Source organism: Thalassophryne amazonica, chromosome 8 (genome assembly GCF_902500255.1).
Source record: "Thalassophryne amazonica chromosome 8, fThaAma1.1, whole genome shotgun sequence".
NCBI classification, from domain to species: Eukaryota; Metazoa; Chordata; class Actinopteri; order Batrachoidiformes; family Batrachoididae; genus Thalassophryne; species Thalassophryne amazonica.
In genome coordinates this window covers 117,062,781-117,081,278 of record NC_047110.1, presented here as the reverse complement: position 1 = coordinate 117,081,278, position 18,498 = coordinate 117,062,781, and the positions used below count along the sequence as shown (strand labels likewise).

Here is an 18,498-nt window from a genome sequence, read left to right as displayed (position 1 = left end):
TGTGGAACTCCATAATTAACTTTAGTCTGTGAAGAAGATTCCCCATTTACATGAACAAATTGTAATCTATTAGACAAATATGATTCAAACCACCGCAGCGCAGTGCCTTTAATACCTACGGCATGCTCTAATCTCTGTAATAAATTTTATGGTCAACAGTATCAAAGCAGCACTGAGGTCTAACAGAACAAGCACAGAGATGAGTCCACTGTCCGAGGCCATAAGAAGATCATTTGTAACCTTCACTAATGCTGTTTCTGTACTATGATGAATTCTAAAACCTGACTGAAACTCTTCAAATAGACCATTCCTCTGCAGATGATCAGTTAGCTGTTTTACAACTACCCTTTCAAGAATTTTGAGAGAAAGGAAGGTTGGAGATTGGCCTATAATTAGCTAAGATAGCTGGGTCAAGTGATGGCTTTTTAAGTAATGGTTTAATTACTGCCACCTTAAAAGCCTGTGGTACATAGCCAACTAATAAAGATAGATTGATCATATTTAAGATTGAAGCATTAAATAATGGTAGGGCTTCCTTGAGCAGCCTGGTAGGAATGGGGTCTAATAAACATGTTGATGGTTTGGATGAAGTAACTAATGAAAATAACTCAGACAGAACAATCGGAGAGAAAGAGTCTAACCAAATACCGGCATCACTGAAAGCAGCCAAAGATAACGATACGTCTTTGGGATGGTTATGAGTAATTTTTTCTCCAATAGTTAAAATTTTGTTAGCAAAGAAAGTCATGAAGTCATTACTAGTTAAAGTTAATGGAATACTCAGCTCAATAGAGCTCTGACTCTTTGTCAGCCTGGCTACAGTGCTGAAAAGAAACCTGGGGTTGTTCTTATTTTCTTCAATTAGTGATGAGTAGAAAGATGTCCTAGCTTTACGGAGGGCTTTTTTATAGAGCAACAGACTCTTTTTCCAGGCTAAGTGAAGATCTTCTCAATTAGTGAGACGCCATTTCCTCTCCAACTTACGGGTTATCTGCTTTAAGCTACGAGTTTGTGAGTTATACCACGGAGTCAGGCACTTCTGATTTAAAGCTCTCTTTTTTAGAGGAGCTACAGCATCCAAAGTTGTCTTCAATGAGGATGTAAAACTATTGACGAGATACTCTATCTCACTTACAGAGTTTAGGTAGCTACTCTGCACTGTGTTGGTATATGGCATTAGAGAACATAAAGAAGGAATCATATCCTTAAACCTAGTTACAGCGCTTTCTGAAAGACTTCTAGTGTAATGAAACTTATTCCCCACTGCTGGGTAGTCCATCAGAGTAAATGTAAATGTTATTAAGAAATGATCAGACAGAAGGGAGTTTTCAGGGAATACTGTTAAGTCTTCTATTTCCATACCATAAGTCAGAAATAGATCTAAGATATGATTAAAGTGGTGGGTGGACTCATTTACTTTTTGAGCAAAGCCAGTAGAGTCTAATAATAGATTAAATGCAGTGTTGAGGCTGTCATTCTCAGCATCTGTGTGGATGTTAAAATCGCCCACTATAATTATCTTATCTGAGCTAAGCACTAAGTCAGACAAAAGGTCTGAAAATTCACAGAGAAACTCACAGTAACGACCAGGTGGACGATAGATAATAAATAAAACTGGTTTTTGGGACTTCCAATTTGGATGGACAAGACTAAGAGTCAAGCTTTCAAATGAATTAAAGCTCTGTCTGGGTTTTTGATTAATTAATAAGCTGGAATGGAAGATTGCTGCTAATCCTCCGCCCCGGCCCGTGCTACGAGCATTCTGACAGTTAGTGTGACTCGGGGGTGTTGACTCATTTAAACTAACATATTCATCCTGCTGTATCCAGGTTTCTGTAAGGCAGAATAAATCAATATGTTGATCAATTATTATATCATTTACCAACAGGGACTTAGAAGAGAGAGACCTAATGTTTAATAGACCACATTTAACTGTTTTAGTCTGTGGTGCAGTTGAAGGTGCTATATTATTTTTTCTTTTTGAATTTTTATGCTTAAATAGATTTTTGCTGGTTATTGGTAGTCTGGGAGCAGGCACCGTCTCTACGGGGATGGGGTAATGAGGGGATGGCAGGGGGAGAGAAGCTGCAGAGAGGTGTGTAAGACTACAACTCTGCTTCCTGGTCCCAACCCTGGATAGTCACGGTTTGGAGGATTTAAGAAAATTGGCCAGATTTCTAGAAATGAGAGCTGCGCCATCCAAAGTGGGATGGATGCCGCCTCTCCTAACAAGACCAGGTTTTCCCCAGAAGCTTTGCCAATTATCTATGAAGCCCACCTCATTTTTTGGACACCACTCAGACAGCCAGCAATTCAAGGAGAACATGCGGCTAACATGTCACTCCCGGTCCGATTGGGGAGGGGCCCAGAGAAAACTACAGAGTCCGACATTGTTTTTGCAAAGTTACACACCGATTTAATGTTAATTTTAGTGACCTCCGATTGGCGTAACCGGGGGTCATTACTGCCGACGTGAATTACAATCTTACCAAATTTACGCTTAGCCTTAGCCAGCAGTTTCAAATTTCCTTCAATGTCGCCTGCTCTGGCCCCCGGAAGACAATTGACTATGGTTGCTGGTGTCGCTAACTTCACATTTCGCAAAACAGAGTCGCCAACAACCAGAGTTTGATCCTCAGTGGGTGTGTCGTCGAGTGAGGAAAAACGGTTAGAGATGTGAATGGGTTGGCGGTGTACACGGGGCTTCTGTTTAGGAAGCACCTCAGTGCTGCTTTTGATACTGTTGACCATAAAATTTTATTACAGAGATTAGAGCATGCCATAGGTATTAAAGGCACTGCACTACGGTGGTTTGAATCATATTTGTCTAATAGATTACAATTTGTTCATGTAAATGGGGAATCTTCTTCACAGACTAAAGTTAATTATGGAGTTCCACAAGGTTCTGTGCTAGGACCAATTTTATTCACTTTATACATGCTTCCCTTAGGCAGTATTATTAGACGGTATTGCTTAAATTTTCATTGTTACGCAGATGATACCCAGCTTTATCTATCCATGAAGCCAGAGGACACACACCAATTAGCTAAACTGCAGGATTGTCCCTTAGTTATGCTGCTATAGACGTAGACTGCTGGGGGGGTTCCCATGATGCACTGTTTCTTTCTCTTTTTGCTCTGTATGCACCACTCTGCATTTAATCATTAGTGATCGATCTCTGCTCCCCTCCACAGCATGTCTTTTTCCTGGTTCTCTCCCTCAGCCCCAACCAGTCCCAGCAGAAGACTGCCCCTCCCTGAGCCTGGTTCTGCTGGAGGTTTCTTCCTGTTAAAAGGGAGTTTTTCCTTCCCACTGTAGCCAAGTGCTTGCTCACAGGGGGTCGTTTTGACCGTTGGGGTTTTACATAATTATTGTATGGCCTTGCCTTACAATATAAAGCGCCTTGGGGCAACTGTTTGTTGCGATTTGGCGCTATATAAAAAAAATTGATTGATTGATTGATTGATTGACTACGGGTTGGCGGTGTACACGGGGCTTCTGTTTAGGGCTACGCTTCCTCCTCACAGTCACCCAGTCGGCCTGCTTTCCCGGCTGCTCGGGATCTGCCAGGGGGTAACTAACGGCGGCTAAGCTACCTTGGTCCGCACCGACTACAGGGGCCTGGCTAGCTGTAGAATTTTCCACGGTGCGGAGCCGAGTCTCCAATTCGCCCAGCCTGGCCTCCAAAGCTACGAATAAGCTACACTTATTACAAGTACCGTTACTGCTAAAGGAGGCCGAGGAATAACTAAACATTTCACACCCAGAGCAGAAAAGTGCGGGAGAGACAGGAGAAGCCGCCATGCTAAATCGGCTAAGAGCTAGTAGCTGCGCTAAGCTAGCGAATTCCTAAAAACACGCAAAGTGAATAATGTGTAAATAATTTAGAGGTGATTCAGCAGAAGGAGTGCTTTAGTTAAGGCACGTGAAGATTACACTGGGAAACAAATCGTAATCTAGATAACTAGATCAATCTAACTGCGCAGATTAAACAGCTAACAGATACAGAAAAACACCGCTGTGCTCCGGAACAGGAAGTGATACAATACCGCAGTGAGAGCCAACCACCAGTAGAGGCAAGCAAACATTCCACCAAGCCACTTCTTGTGTCACTGGGTGGTTGCCATCCGGGACTGGTGGCCGTTCTGTAATGTGGTGGACGCTACCTGCCCTGACAGGACCGTCTTACTCTCAGCGGCTACGTTTGTGTTCCACACAAGTCTTTCTCAAACATTACCTTAACGGGCGGAGCAGCCGTGCGTCTGACAGGTAGGCTGGAACTAAAGGAAGCATCACTGACGTCAGAGGACACCAAGTCCTCACAGGACACTGTCCTGCTGGAAGTTGCACCAGCAAATGTTCTGGGCCTGCAATTAGGTGCCACCTGAAAAATGTAAGAGTTGGTTAAGGAAGAAAACTAAAACGAAACATGTGGACAGTTTTCTTTTTTTTTTTTATTAAAGGCAACGAATGTATAAACAAAGGACAACAATCAGCATCAACACTCACAAACAACAATTCTGTTATCCAGCAGGAGACACAACACACAGATCTTGTCTACCTGTCTTACTTTGGCATGCAGCTGCTGTCTGCTGGTGTCTGGCCCCGCTTTCTTCTTGCCAGTGGAACAGCTGGTTTTTGGAGCAGCTGGTTTAAGAGTCGGACCAATACAGATGCCCGGCTCAGCTTGTGCTCGCAGCGAGGCCCTGCTGGGCCGCGATCTGGAAGTGCTGACGGGGCTGGACGTGCTGAGTCGGGCTGCAGATCGAGTGGAGGTAGCCATGCCAGGAGCAGAGCCAAGTGCCTTCAGGAAGCGGCGCTGGAAGGCAGACGGCAGCTGTTTGGTGGGTGTATCATGCAGACAGAAGGTCTGGCGTTTGATGGGACTGACTCTGGTGGCTTGTTGTCCGAGTATAACACGTTTATCCACAGCGCCCTGAACAAAACCTTCCCTCGGGTCATCACAGACATCGGCTGTCCCGTCCTTGTGCAGGCGACTCATTTCATCGCTTTGCAGCTGCTTCACCAATCGACTGGTTTCCTGGCACACGAATTCCAGCTCCTCCGCACTCGGTGGGTTCCAACCAGTATCAGCCTCCAGGAGGCGGGGGGATTCACAGAAAGGGATTGAACCCACGAACACCTCGTCTTCATCACCTGCTGAGCTGAAGACACAACCCTCCATTGAAAAGAATAAAGCAAACTGACACTTTCTGCAAGAACAAACAGAAACTCAGAGCTTCATTCAAAAACTCAAAGTTCCTCCTGAGATTCCACCTTCAGTGTGTCCATTTTTGTTAAACTGATTATTTAACTAGAGAAAAAATACTGAAAGATAAACAACAATTAAAGAGGAAAAATGTACAAATGTCAAACTTTAGATTTTGTCTAGTACACAACACAGGGGTGGTACGGGGTCTCAGTGGCTCACACTGCTCAAGGTTCCAGGTTCACGTCCCGCCTGGTCCTTTCTGTGTGGACTTTCCGTGTTCTCCCCGTGGGTTCCCTCTGGGTGCTCTGCCTTCCTCCCACTTCTAAAGACATGCAGGTTCAGTGAACTGGTCACTCTAAATACACCCTACGGTATATTTGTGTGTGTGTGTGTGAGAGAGAGTGAGTCAGCCAGCCCTGCAATAGACTGACGTCCTGTCCAGGGTGAACCCGCCTCTTGCCCAGTGAGACAGCCCTGCAATAGACTGACGTCCTGTCCAGGGTGAACCCGCCTCTTGCCTCAGTTTGCATATCAGTCCAATAGCTCGAACAATGTTGCCATAACAACCCCAATTCAAATTAAGTTTGGACGTTAAGACAATACGCATTTGGGAACTGAGGACACTAATTGTTGACGTTTTGTAGATGGAATTCTTTCCCATTCTTGCTTGATGTATGACTTCAGTTATTCAACAGTCCGGGGTCTCCGTTTGTGCTTCATAATGTGCCACACATTTTCAATGGGCGACAGGTCTGGACTGCAGGCAGGCCAGTCTAGTACCCGCACTCTTTTACTACGAAGCCATGCTGTTGTAACACGTGCAGAATGTGGCTTGGCATCGTCTTGCTGAAATAAGCAGGGACGTCCCTGAAAAAGACGTTGCTTGGATGGCAGCATGTGTTGCTCCAAAACCTGGATGTACCTTTCAGCATTGATGGTGCCATCACAGATATGTAAGTTGTCCATGTCATGGGCACTAACACACCCCCATACCATCACAGATGCTGGCTTTTGAACTTTGCGCTGGTAACAATCTGGATGGTCTTTTACCTCTTTTGTCCAGAGGACAAGATGTCCATGATTTCCATAAACAATTTGAAATGTGGACTCATCAGACCACAGCACACTTTTCCACTTTGTGTCTGTCCATTTCAAATGAGCTCGGGCCCAGAGAAGGCAGCGGCGTTTCTGATGTTGTTGATGTATGACTTTCGCTTTGCATGGTAGAGTTTTAACTTGCACTTGTAGATGTAGCGACAAAATGTGTTGACAATGGTTTTCTGAAGTGTTCCTGAGCCCACGCGGTAAGATCCTTTACACAATGATGTCGGTTTTAAATGCAGTGCCGCCTGAGGGATCGAAGGTCACGGGCATTCAATCTCATTCAAAATCATCAGGTCTGGAAAAAAATGGAACCATATTTTCTGCAGATTTGATAACCAATCCAGGGAGAACAGTGTGTACAGGCAGATGGCCTCACTTCTGACTCCCTAAACATTTTAAAAGGTGTGCCCCAAAGCTCAATCCTTGGGCCTCTTCTTTTTGCCATTTACACAAACAACCTCTGCAATAGTATCAAAAAATGCTAATTATCATTACTATGCTGATGACACTGTTCTTTATTGTTCTGGGTCCACATTAGGTCCAAATTTACAGTCTGCTTTTAACATTTTGCAACATAATCTGGCTACTTTAAAATTGGTTTTAAACTAAAAAAACTAAAGCCATGACTGTCACTCTTGGAAAATCAACTAAAAACAATGTATCTGTGTAGGCTCTCAGGTGTCCAGGTGGTTTCCATAGTAGAGAAGCTTGAATCTTCGACTGGACTGGGTTGCTTGATGCGAGGACGTTTCTCTTCAAATCGCAGCTAAAATTCTTGCTCTGGTAGTCTGACTTCTGTCTGACCCTTGTCGAGAAGAACAAACAGAAGCCACAAAAGCTGGAGTTTTAAAGCTAACCAGACGCCTCCTACCGAGAGGCAGACTGCTATTGGCTAGTGATTAAATAATTGCTTTAATTAGCACCTATGTGCTCTAGTTAACACCCTCCTAATGACAGGGTAGCTGTCGCTCCTAACGATGGGACTGACGACTCTCCTGATGACGTGAATGACTCATTACCATGAACAAAAGACTGAAGCTGCTTTGATGTGAGTACCCCATTGTAAACAGGGGACAAAGCGCGTCTCAGACCCCCTCCCCGGTTAAGGCTGGGTATCAACTGTTTCACATAGAATGTCTCTTTCACCCCTCTCTCAAACCATTTCTTCTCTCTGGCTAAGATTTTGACTTCCTTGTCCTCAAACGTGTGGTTAGTGTCTTTAAGGTGGAGATGAACTGCAGACAGGAGGTCCACTGGCACCCTCTCTGCAGTGCTGGTATAGCCTTTTGTGTCAAGGTTGCTTAGTTTCACCTATGTAGTGTTCGTTACAGTTTTCCTGACATCTGATATAATACACTACATTGCTCTGTTTGTAACTAGGGATCTTGTCCTTAGGGTGAACTAATTTCTGTCTCAAGGTGTTAACAGGTTTAAAGTAAACTGGGATTTTGTGTCTGTCTGTAGTTTTTCCCCCACTCCTGCTAAATAAGGGAGAGACACTCCTCTTCTTGTCTCCATCTCCTGTCTATGTGGTCTCTCTGTTCTCTGGGACTTCTGCACTTTATCCAGGGACCATCGTGGGTACCCACATACTGTGAGGGCTTTCCGGACAAGTTGTTGTTCTTTAGCCCTTCCCTCTGCAGTTGTGGGCACCTGTAGGGCTCTGTGTTGAAGAGTCCTGATCACCCCGAGCTTGTGTTCAAGGGGGTGGTTTGAGCCAAAGAGCAGATATTGGTCAGTGTGAGTGGGTTTTCTGTAAACTCCTGTCTGGAGCTGCCTGTTCTCTCCAATCGTAACATCACAGTCCAAGAAGGCTAAATGATTGTTTCTGGCATCCTCACGTGTGAACTTGATACTGGAGTCCACCGAGTTGATGTGCTCTGTAAAGGCCTCCACTTCCTGTTGCTTGATTTTAACCCATGTGTCATCGACATATCTGAACCAGTGACTGGGAGAGATGCCCGTGAACAATGCCAAGGCTCTCTTCTCCACTCGCTCCATGTACAGATTGGCCACAATGGGGGATACCGGAGACCCCATCGCACAACCATGGATCTGCCTGTAGTAATTCTTCCTAAACAGGAAATACGTGGTGTTAAGACAGAGCTCCAAGAGTTGGCAGATGTGGTCTGGTGTGAGTTTGGTCCTTTCAAGTAGAGACACATCCTCCAGCAGTCTCACCTCACAGCTGAGATGGCCTCACCGGTGGGGATGCAGGTGAACAACAATGTCACATCAAATGACACCATAGTTTCATCTGCCTCCAGCTGAAGGTCCTTGAGCTTGTTCACAAAATCTTGTGTGTTCTCCACATGGTGGTCTGAGTTACCCACTAGAGAAGCCAAAATCCACTTGAGGTGCTTGGCCAAATTGTACGTGATGGAATCTGTGCTACATACAATAGGCCTGAGTGGCACGTCCTGTTTGTGGATTTTGGGCAGTCCATAGATGCATGGAGTGGTGTCCCCAGGGTACAGTCTGTAGTACACCTGCCTGTCGATGAGTCCCTCTTTCTCCAGGTTTTGGAGGTAGTTAATGATTTTCTTCTTATAGCCGCTCGTGGGGTCTCTCTTCAGACGTTCGTATGTATTGGAGTCACTGAGCAAGTTGTTGATCTTGGCCTCGTAGTCCGATGTGTTCAGGACCACCGTGCGTCTGCCTTCATCTCCTGGCAGGATAAGGATGCTTTGGTCCTTTTGCAGTGCTGACAAAGCATTCTGTTCTTCTCCTGTGATGTTGGACGGAGGAGGCTTAGCACTGTTCAGCACTGCTGTGACTCTTAGTCGGAGGTCCCCAGCTTCTGACTCTGACAAACTGTTATGTTTAATGGCTGACTCTACTGCAGTGATGTAATCTACTGTCAGTATATGTTTAGGGGTCACTGAGAAATTTAGTCCTTTAGCGAGCACATCCTTTTATGTCTGTGTAAGAACCCTGTCGGAGAGATTCTTTGCCCATTTTTCCCTGTTGTCACTAATTTGTCTGGGTGTATCTTTAAAACTACTCCCACTGAAAGTACGCCTTTTCTTCACTAAAATGTTGTGAAACTTCCTGATTTGCCACTCCTTACTTTTTAAATGCTTCTAATTCTAAGACCCAAAATCCTCCTAAGATAACTGTGCTGGATCTTTTCTGCTGTGTGACCTGCTTCTAGTGCCTTTTGCTTCATGCATTTGGGAATAACGCTGTTTTGTTTACATCTCAGGTTAAATCTTAAGTGGTTTCTATAGTTAGCTATCTTTTTAGCAGTCTTTTCCAGCTTACGTACCAGTGCCAGGGCCTCATGCCCACAGTTGGTTGCAATGTTTCTGTGTAGGCTCTCAGTTGTCCAGGTGGTTTCCATAGTAGAGAAGCTTGAATCTTCAACTGGACTGGGTTGCTTGACGCGAGGCCGTTTCACTGCAGAAGCATCCTCAGCTAAAATTCTTGCTCTGGTAGTCTGACCCTTGTCTTGTTCTTCTCCACAAGGGTCAGACAGAAGTCAACCACAGTCAGCTGCTCCGTGTCCCTCACACACAGTATGCATGTTTAACCTTTTGTATGCAGAGCCCTCCATTTGTACCCAAGAAAGGTTGGGATGCCCCAGCCTATGTGTACCCCCACCCCCCAAATAAATAAATAAAGTGATTCATTTTTTTGTGGGGAGGGGGCACAGACATGAGAGGTTCCCCCTTTTCTCTTTGGCTCATCCACAGAAAATGATCTTTTTATTAAGTTGTGAGCTGTGGTGCTTCTTGAAGGATTTTTTTCCCCACCCTGAAGAACGGCGGCCTGGCTCTAGGAGGTTCCGCATTCCCTAATCCTGGTGAGGTCACTCTATCCTCCCTTGTGTCAAGCCAAATATGGGCATGTAAAACCAAAATAATCAGATGTGTGAGCCAAGAGCTGAAGAACCATGAACATGTCTGAGACACTGATCCGTTAAGAAAAAAATAAACATGAATAGCAGCTTGTTACCTGTCAGGGGACAGAGGCACGTCAAAATCAAACTTCTCCTCAGCCAGCAAGAAGACACCTGCCAGAGACACAAAAACAGTCCTGTGAACACAGAGACCCGACCCATACAGCACAGGTCTCAACCATCTGTATTCTGCAGAAAGATCCATTTCCAAACTGATATGGGTTTCTACATAACCCGGTGTAGCAGAATGAATGGCCCCCCTTAAGATCAGTCCACCCTGCCTTCACTGTGCATGCGTCATTTCGGACCTGGGCAGGTCATCTGAGACAGAGTCTCTTCACCCAAAACGAACAAATGGATTACTGTGATTATTAAACATCAGATGACAAAGTAAAAAGTCTTAAATCATTCTAAAGTCAGGTTTAAGCAGAAATGAGGCTGTTTTAAGCAGGAACAAGGCGATACTCGGTGATGATTTGAAATGACCGACGCACAGTGAACACTTCAGCTAGCAGCTCGTGGAGCCGCGGTGCTCTGTTTGCTTCATCCATCTTTCATGATGAAATAATGCTGAAAGGTCATTCCGTGTGAAATCATCAGGTGCCTCCCAGGTCACCGACTCGGATTCTCATGATTTTTTTTGTCCACGAGTACCCACATATGCCTGATGATCACATGAAAAATATTTCTGCTTAATTTCAAGTAGGTTTTTCGATATAATTTTTTTTAAATCAGGGTGCCCACAGTCCTATTTTTCACTCACAAACACGTTTTGAGCTTTTTTTTTTTTCCATTTTTAAAAGGCTTTATCAAAGCTAAAAATGCAACTATAAAGCTCAAATTTGGAATACACCCTATTTGGGCACCCCAGATACAGTAGTAAATTTCAAAAATGGGATGCAAAGCTAATTTTTCCATTCTGTAGCATCACAAAGATGGCAGTTTGTCCATTCGCGCAAAAAATTGCAAAATTTCAAAGAGCTGTACTAAAGAAGAGGTTTAATGGATAATCTTCATATTGTAGAGTACACATATCTGGGGTACTAGTTATATGTGTGTAAAACATTGTGGTCATAACTTGATGGGTTTTTGAATGATCATGAAAATCAAACATGATCGCAAAATGTCAAAAATAGGCCTCCAGTCTCTATGATTTGGCCATGTGGGCAAGTGCTCAGCCACTTCATTTTTGTGGTGAGCATATTGCTATACCAACTTTGTCTTTTTTTTTTTTTTTTAGATCAAGCTCAAATGCCTTCATAGTGGAAAAAAATTGCAAAGTAGGGTACAGTAACATGGCGCGAAACAATTTTGAACCTGTATTTGCATATCCAGAAAGCAATATATCAGATCTGAGTGGAAGCATAAAGCTCAAATTTAATATTTACAACATTTGTCACCGCAAAATAATGGATCAACTTTGAAAGACAGATTACTGAGCTTATTTCTTCTTTCATGGCATCATAAATATTTTACTTAGAGAAAGTAAATTCTGAAATATCAAAATTATCTCTCAATTTACTCTCGGAGTACAGCTCTTCAAAACTTTGTAACAAAATTGTGTTGATGATTGAACTGCTAATTTTATGATGCCAAGCTAGAAAACTGCTGTATCCTAGTAAGGCAGAGTACTACAACCCCAATTCCAATGAAGTTGGGATGTTGTGTAAAGTGTAAATAAAAACATAATACAATGATTTGCAAATCCTCTTCAACCTACGCATATTGAATTGAATACACCACAAAGACAAGATATTTAAATGTTCAAACTGATAAACTTTATTGTTTTTGTGCAAATATTTTCTCATTTTGAAATGGATGCCTGCAACACGTTTCAAAAGAGTTGGGATGGGGAAACAAAAGACTGGAAAAGTTGATGAATGCTCAAAGAACACCTAATTGGAAACAGGTGAGTGTCAGAACTGGGTATAAAAGGAGCATCCCCAAAAAGTCTCAGCCATTCACAAGCAAAAAAAAAAAAAAAAAAAATAGTCCAACAGTTTAAGAACTATGTTTCTCAACGTTCAATTGCAAAAAAAATTTAGGAATTCCATCATCTACAGTGCATAATATAGTCAGAAGATTCAGAGAATCTGGAGAACTTTCTACACGTAAGCAGCAAGGCCAAAAACCAACACCGAATGTCCGTGACCTTCGACCCCTCAGGCGGCACTGCATTAAAAACCAACATCACAACATAACAAGGATCTTACTGCATGGGCTCAGGAACACTTCAGAAAACCACTGTCAGTTAACACAGTTCGTCGTTACATCTACAAATGCAAGATAAAACTCTACCATGCAAAGTGAAAGCCAAACATCAACAACATCCAGAAACGCCGCCGCCTTCTCTGGGCCTGAGCTCATTTGAAATGGACAGACACAAAGTGGAAAAGTGTGCTGTGGTCTGATGAGTCCACATTTCAAATTGTTTTTGGAAATCATGGACATCTTGTCCCCTGGACAAAAGAGGAAAAAGACCATCCAGATTGTTACCAGCGCAAAGTTCAAAAGCCAGCATCTGTGATGGTATGGGAGTGTGTTAGTGCCCATGGCATGGACAACTTACACATCTGTGATGGCACCATCAATGCTGAAAGGTACATCCAGGTTTTGGAGCAACACATGCTGCCGTCCAAGCTGCCAGCCCTTTTTCAGGGACGTCCCTGCTTATTTCAGCAAGACAATGCCAAGCCACATTCTGCACGTGTTACAACAGCGTGGCTTCGTAGTAAAAGAGTGTGGGTACTAGACTGGCCTGCCTGCAGTCCAGACCTGTCGCCCATTGAAAATGTGTGGCACATTAAGAAATGCAAAGTACGACAACGGAGACCCTGGACTGTTGAACAACTGAAGTCGTACATCAAGCAAGAATGGGAAAGAATTCCACCTACAAAGCTTCAACAATTAGTGTCCTCAGTTCCCAAACGCTTATTGAGTGTTGTTAGAAGGAAAGGTGATGTAACACAGTGGGAAACATACCACTGTCCCAGCTTTTTTGAAACCTGTTGCAGGCATCATTTCAAAATGAGCAAATATTTGCACAAAAATAAAGTTTATCAGTTTGAACATTAAATATCTTGTCTTTGTGGTGTATTCAATTGAATATAGGTTGAAGAGGATTTGAAAATCATTGTATTCTGTTTTATTTACATTTTACACAACATCCCAACTTCACTGGAATTGGGGTTGTAATACTCTTACTAGGATGCAGCAGATTTCTAGTTTGGCAGATAGTTCTGGAGGAAATCACTGAAAAAAAATTGAACAAATTGAAAATATGGTTTGACCGAATCAAACTGTCATTAACCTTGAATAAAACAAAACTAATGTTATTTGGGAACTGCAAAAGCAATGAGCAAGTCCAAATACAGATAGATGGGGTGCAGACTGAAAGGGTCAATGAAAATAAATCCCTCAGGGGTAAATAATAGATGAGAAAATCAGTTGGAAACCACACATCAAATCTATACAAACCAAATTATCCAGCAGCATTTCAGTGTTAACCAAAACAAAACATGTTTTGGATTATAAATCACTCCACATCCTACACTGTTCCACTATCTGACCGGATTTTAATGACTCTGTAGAGATCTGGAGCAACAACTGCATGAGTTCAATAAAATCACAAACTATTCTTCAAAAAAGGGCAATACGGGTCACTCGCGCTTCTTAAAGACAAAAATATTAAAATTAACATAGTAAAATTCTAAACAGGGAGATCTTGTACAAAGCAAAAAAAAAAAAAAAACAAAAAAAAAAAACCTTGTTCCACCACTGTGGAACAGTGTGGGTGAGGAGTTAAAGCAGCATCCAAACATTCAGCAGTTTAAAACAAAATATAAAGAGTGTCTTTTCACTGGAAACAGGAATGAAGTGGAGGTGTGAGAGTCACTAGGTGTTCACAGGAAACATCCATCCATCCATTTTCTTCTGCTTTATCTGGAGTCGGGTCGCGGGGGCAGCAGCTCAAGCAAAGCCGCCCAGAGCTCCCGATCCACACACACCTCCCCCAGCTCCTCCGGGGGAACCCTGAGGCGTTCCCAAGCCAGCCGAGAGACGTAGTCCCTCCAGCGTGTCCTGGGTCTTCCCCGGGGCCTCCTTCCAAGGGGAAGTGCCCGGAACACCTCTCCAGCGAGGCGTTCAGGGGGCATCCGGAAAAGATGCCCGAGCCACCTCAACTGGCTCCTTTTGACATGGAGGAGCAGCAGCTCCACTCCGAGCTCCTCACCCTATCTCTAAGGGAGCGCCCAGCCACCCTGCGGAGGAAACTCATCTCGGCCGCTTGTACTCGCGATCTAGTTCTATCGGTCTTGCAAAATTTCAAAGAGCAGGAAACAGTTATTTATTTCTATATTTATTTATTTATGTTCATTGTTAGTTGGTTTTATCTTTTCTGTTGTGTTTTATCAAGTTGTTTTTGTCTTTGTCTTATTCTAAAATTGGATTGTAGCATTATTATTACTGTATTATCATGATTGTTAACAGAAGTACTTTTAAGGAAACAGGGATTTAAATCATCATATAGAGAGAAGGGGTGGGATTCGACAAGTTTAGACTTCTTCCCACTCCTTTTTTAACAAACTTTACATTGACTGTTTTACTTTTATTATGTTGTGTAATCATTACATGAATACAAATAAATGAATAATACAATCTGTAATGCATTTGACTCTTTAATGCTAACATTGAAAATGCCATAGACATGCTAATGTGTTAGCATCACTCCCGCCGCAGCGAGGTTCGCTCTATGGTATACGAAGGCACAAACCGGAAACAGCACAAAAAAATCTCCGCAGTGGGGAAAAAGCCACAAACCGTTGTCGAAAAAGCTGGGAAGAGCCACAAACTGACGGTAGACAAAGGCACAAACCACCCTGCTCTCATTGGACCAACATCTCTGCTATTTTCGAATTGTGGGATAGCTCGACCACAGACTGAACTCGCCGGACTACTTTTGCAACACTCTCACGAGCGCCACTATTGCCAGATAAATCAACTTCAGTGCAGCTTCTTGTTCTGACTTTAACACCAAGTTAACACTCAAGTCTTTCATCTCCAACTGTAAATGGTCATCAAAACATTCCAATTGTATCTTTCTGAAATCTTCCGCATCAAACTCCATCGTGTCGATGTTTACAATGTGCTTGAGCAATAACAGGTGAAGCTGCTCATAAACTTTAAGTTTCTTAAATATTTCTTACAGCCACTCTTAAAACTTCAGTTCTCTTTATAATTTTATTACTGGTAAATTTTAGAATTGATTTAGATGAGATATACTCTATCTTACAGGAATATATCACAATTATCTGTGAACTACTTTTTGCGCAGAAATTCATCAAGCACGTCGGCAGCGGGCGCGTACTAACACAGAATACCCAGAAACTGAACAGTTGTCCGGCCATAACGAGAGCGTCCACTTTTAGCTTGTTGTAAGCTAAGCTAGTGACGCTCGTGAGAGTGTGGGCACAAACCGGAAATGGCACAAAAAAATCTCGCTGTAAAAAGCCACAATCCGACGGTAGACAAACATAGACATTATAAAGAGGAGTATACACCTCACTGGTTGCTAAGGTGCAAGAAATGCGGATTCATCTTGGAGCGGTCATCGCAGTGATTCTATCACAAGGCACAGTGAAGGTTTGATTTTATAATCTTATTTTCTTTTTTAATCTTTGTAAAATAAATTTTAAATTAAATAATAATAATAAATATAAAAATAAAATAAATAATACAAATAAAAATTCTGAAATATCAAAATTACCTCTCAGTTTACTCTCTGTGTACAGCTCTTCAAAACTTTGTAACAAAATTGCATTGATGACTGAATTGCTAATTTTATTGTACCATGAAAGAAAAAATAAGCTCAGTAATCTGTCTTTCAAAGTTGATCCATTATTTTGGGGTGCCAAATACTGTAAATACCAAATTTGAGCTTTATGCTTCCATTCAGAGCTGATATATTGCTTTCTGAATATGCAAATACAGGCTCAAAATTGGTTCGCGCCATATTACGGTACGCTACTGTGCAAATTTTTTTTCACTATGAAGGGATTTGAGCTTGATAAAAAAATTTGACAAAGTTGGAATAACAAAATGCTCTCCACAAAAAAATTATGAAGTGGCTGAGCACTTGCCCACATGGCCAAATCATAAAGAGACTGGAGCCTATTTTTAATATTCTACAATCATGTTTGATTTTCAAGAGTAAATAATTCAAAAACCCTTCAAGTTATGACCACAATGTTTTACACACATATAACTAGTAGCCCAGATATGTGTATTCTACATTATGAAGATTATCCATTGAATCCCTTCTTTAGTACAGCTCTTTGAAATTTTGTAATTTTTTTGCGAGAATGGACAGCTATTTTGTGACGCTACAGAATGAAAAATTAGCTCTGTATCCCAGTTTTGAAATGTATTACGGTGTCTGGGGTGCCCAAATAGGGCGTATTCCAAATTTGATCTTATCCACATTTTTAGCTGAGATAAAGCCTTTTAAAAATGAAAAAAAGCTCAAAATGCATTCACAAGTAAAAAATAGGAAAAAATAGAAAAATAGGCACCCTGATTAAAAAATTATCTTAAAAAAAAACTACTTGGAATTAAGCAGAAATATTTTGCATGTGTTCATCAGACATATGTGGGTACTTGCAAAAAAAAAAGAAAAGAAAAAAAAAATCATGAGAATCCGAGTCGGTGACCCGGGAGGCACCTGATGATTTCTCACGGAATGACACTATTATCTCTTGATCAAGCACTCGGGCCCCGGACCAGACTTTGGGGTCACGCAGGCCAAGGTGACGTCTATCAACCAGTTGACTACTTTTGGGCCGCTGCTCTTCCCGGGAAGGTTCTGACCTGGAGAACAGCATTCCAAAATACAGAGAATTCACGTAAAACGGATTGCTTTTAGACCAGTTTCACTCCAGGCTGCCGTTAAACCTGATTCAAACCACTTCACTTTTTTCTCCCGAGGAGACATTTAGAACCGGATTAAAACTGAACCTGAACAAACAGAACCGAAGAGCTGGATCGGTTTGGGTTCTGGTTCCAGTACCGTGGTGTGAGTTTGTCTCAGTGCTGCCAGCTCGACTGTCCATCTTCTCTCTGAGAAAAACACAGAAACACGAATCAGAACCGGTAATACGAGCTAACCGAGCTAAAGCTAACCTCGATACAGCGTGCGAGTAAAAGGTTAGTACGAAAAACGGACTCACTTTAAAGCCAGCCGTTAATGTGACTCTAAATCGACCCCCCTCCCTTAAAACTCGGAACCAAAATGAAGCTGGGTCACAGAACCTACCGGTACTGAAAACGTCCGTTTGTTCAGCAAACAAAAAGGGAAACATTCAAATCTGAAGCGCTCACCGTCACATGCTTCCAACGCGCTCTTCCAATTGGTTTAGCGAAAATACGTTGTGAAACTAGACTTTTGGAATTTGTAGTTTTTCTAACCAACATAAGGTGGAGCCCAGTCAGTACCATCGATTTCTATTTAATCCACTAGATGGCGGATGCAGCCTGTGAGCACTGATCTCTATATATTATACAAATAATGAATGTTTATGAGTTCAATGGAACAAATATTTAATTCGGTGAAAGCTGGAAAGAATGTGAAAACATTCATTATTTGTTTTATTATATGGTGTGGGATTTTGGCAACTTCTGATTGGCCCATTTGCCACTTTCTGAGCTGTACCACATGCCGAGTTGACCGTTGGTGGAGCCAAGTACACCACGCGTGCGAAACAAGTACACCTCGCGTGCAGTGTAGCGCTAGCTAATTGAGCAACACCTTCTATCAATAACGACCAATCAGATAACGCAATACAACACCTACTTTGGCTGTCAGTTTGTTGACAAGATGGCAGAAGACAGGTTTGCGTCTGTTAGCGACGCTGACTTAAAACGAATTTTACACGAAAAGATGCGAAGAACACCCGCAGAAATACACAGTCAGCAGCCAACCTGTTTTGCAAGTACGTCACTGAAAAGGGACATGCATCCAACTTTGAAACTTATGACAGATGGATGCTTGATGGAGTACTCGGTCGGTTTTACGTGGAAGCTAGACAGGTGAATGGCGAACTTTATAAAAAAAAAAAACAAGCCTGATGACTCTTCATCACAGACTTAACAGGCATCTCCAGTCGACTGATGGGATGTCAGTTGGTGCAGTATGACAGTAATAATAAAGGTTTGAAACTTGAGATTGATTTTTCAGTTTTAGTATGTTTGACAAACTCCCAATTTTCTTGTTTACCATATAATAAAG

General features: G+C 42.5%; 1 protein-coding gene across 1 annotated transcript in view; it reads right to left on the bottom strand.

Annotated features, from left to right (window-relative positions):
* The window catches only part of gtse1 (G-2 and S-phase expressed 1), a 54,610-nt gene extending 37,098 nt beyond the window's left edge, over positions 1-17,512 (bottom strand). The window contains exons 1-5 of the mRNA XM_034177367.1: positions 17,441-17,512; positions 17,281-17,330; positions 10,274-10,331; positions 4,571-5,165; positions 4,238-4,384 (exon numbers count right to left, since the gene is read on the bottom strand). Of these exons, the coding sequence (XP_034033258.1) occupies positions 4,238-4,384; positions 4,571-5,165; positions 10,274-10,331; positions 17,281-17,323 (843 nt within the window). The 5' untranslated portion in view covers positions 17,324-17,330; positions 17,441-17,512. The remainder of the gene's footprint in view (positions 1-4,237; positions 4,385-4,570; positions 5,166-10,273; positions 10,332-17,280; positions 17,331-17,440) is intronic.
* Positions 17,513-18,498: the final 986 nt, after the last annotated feature.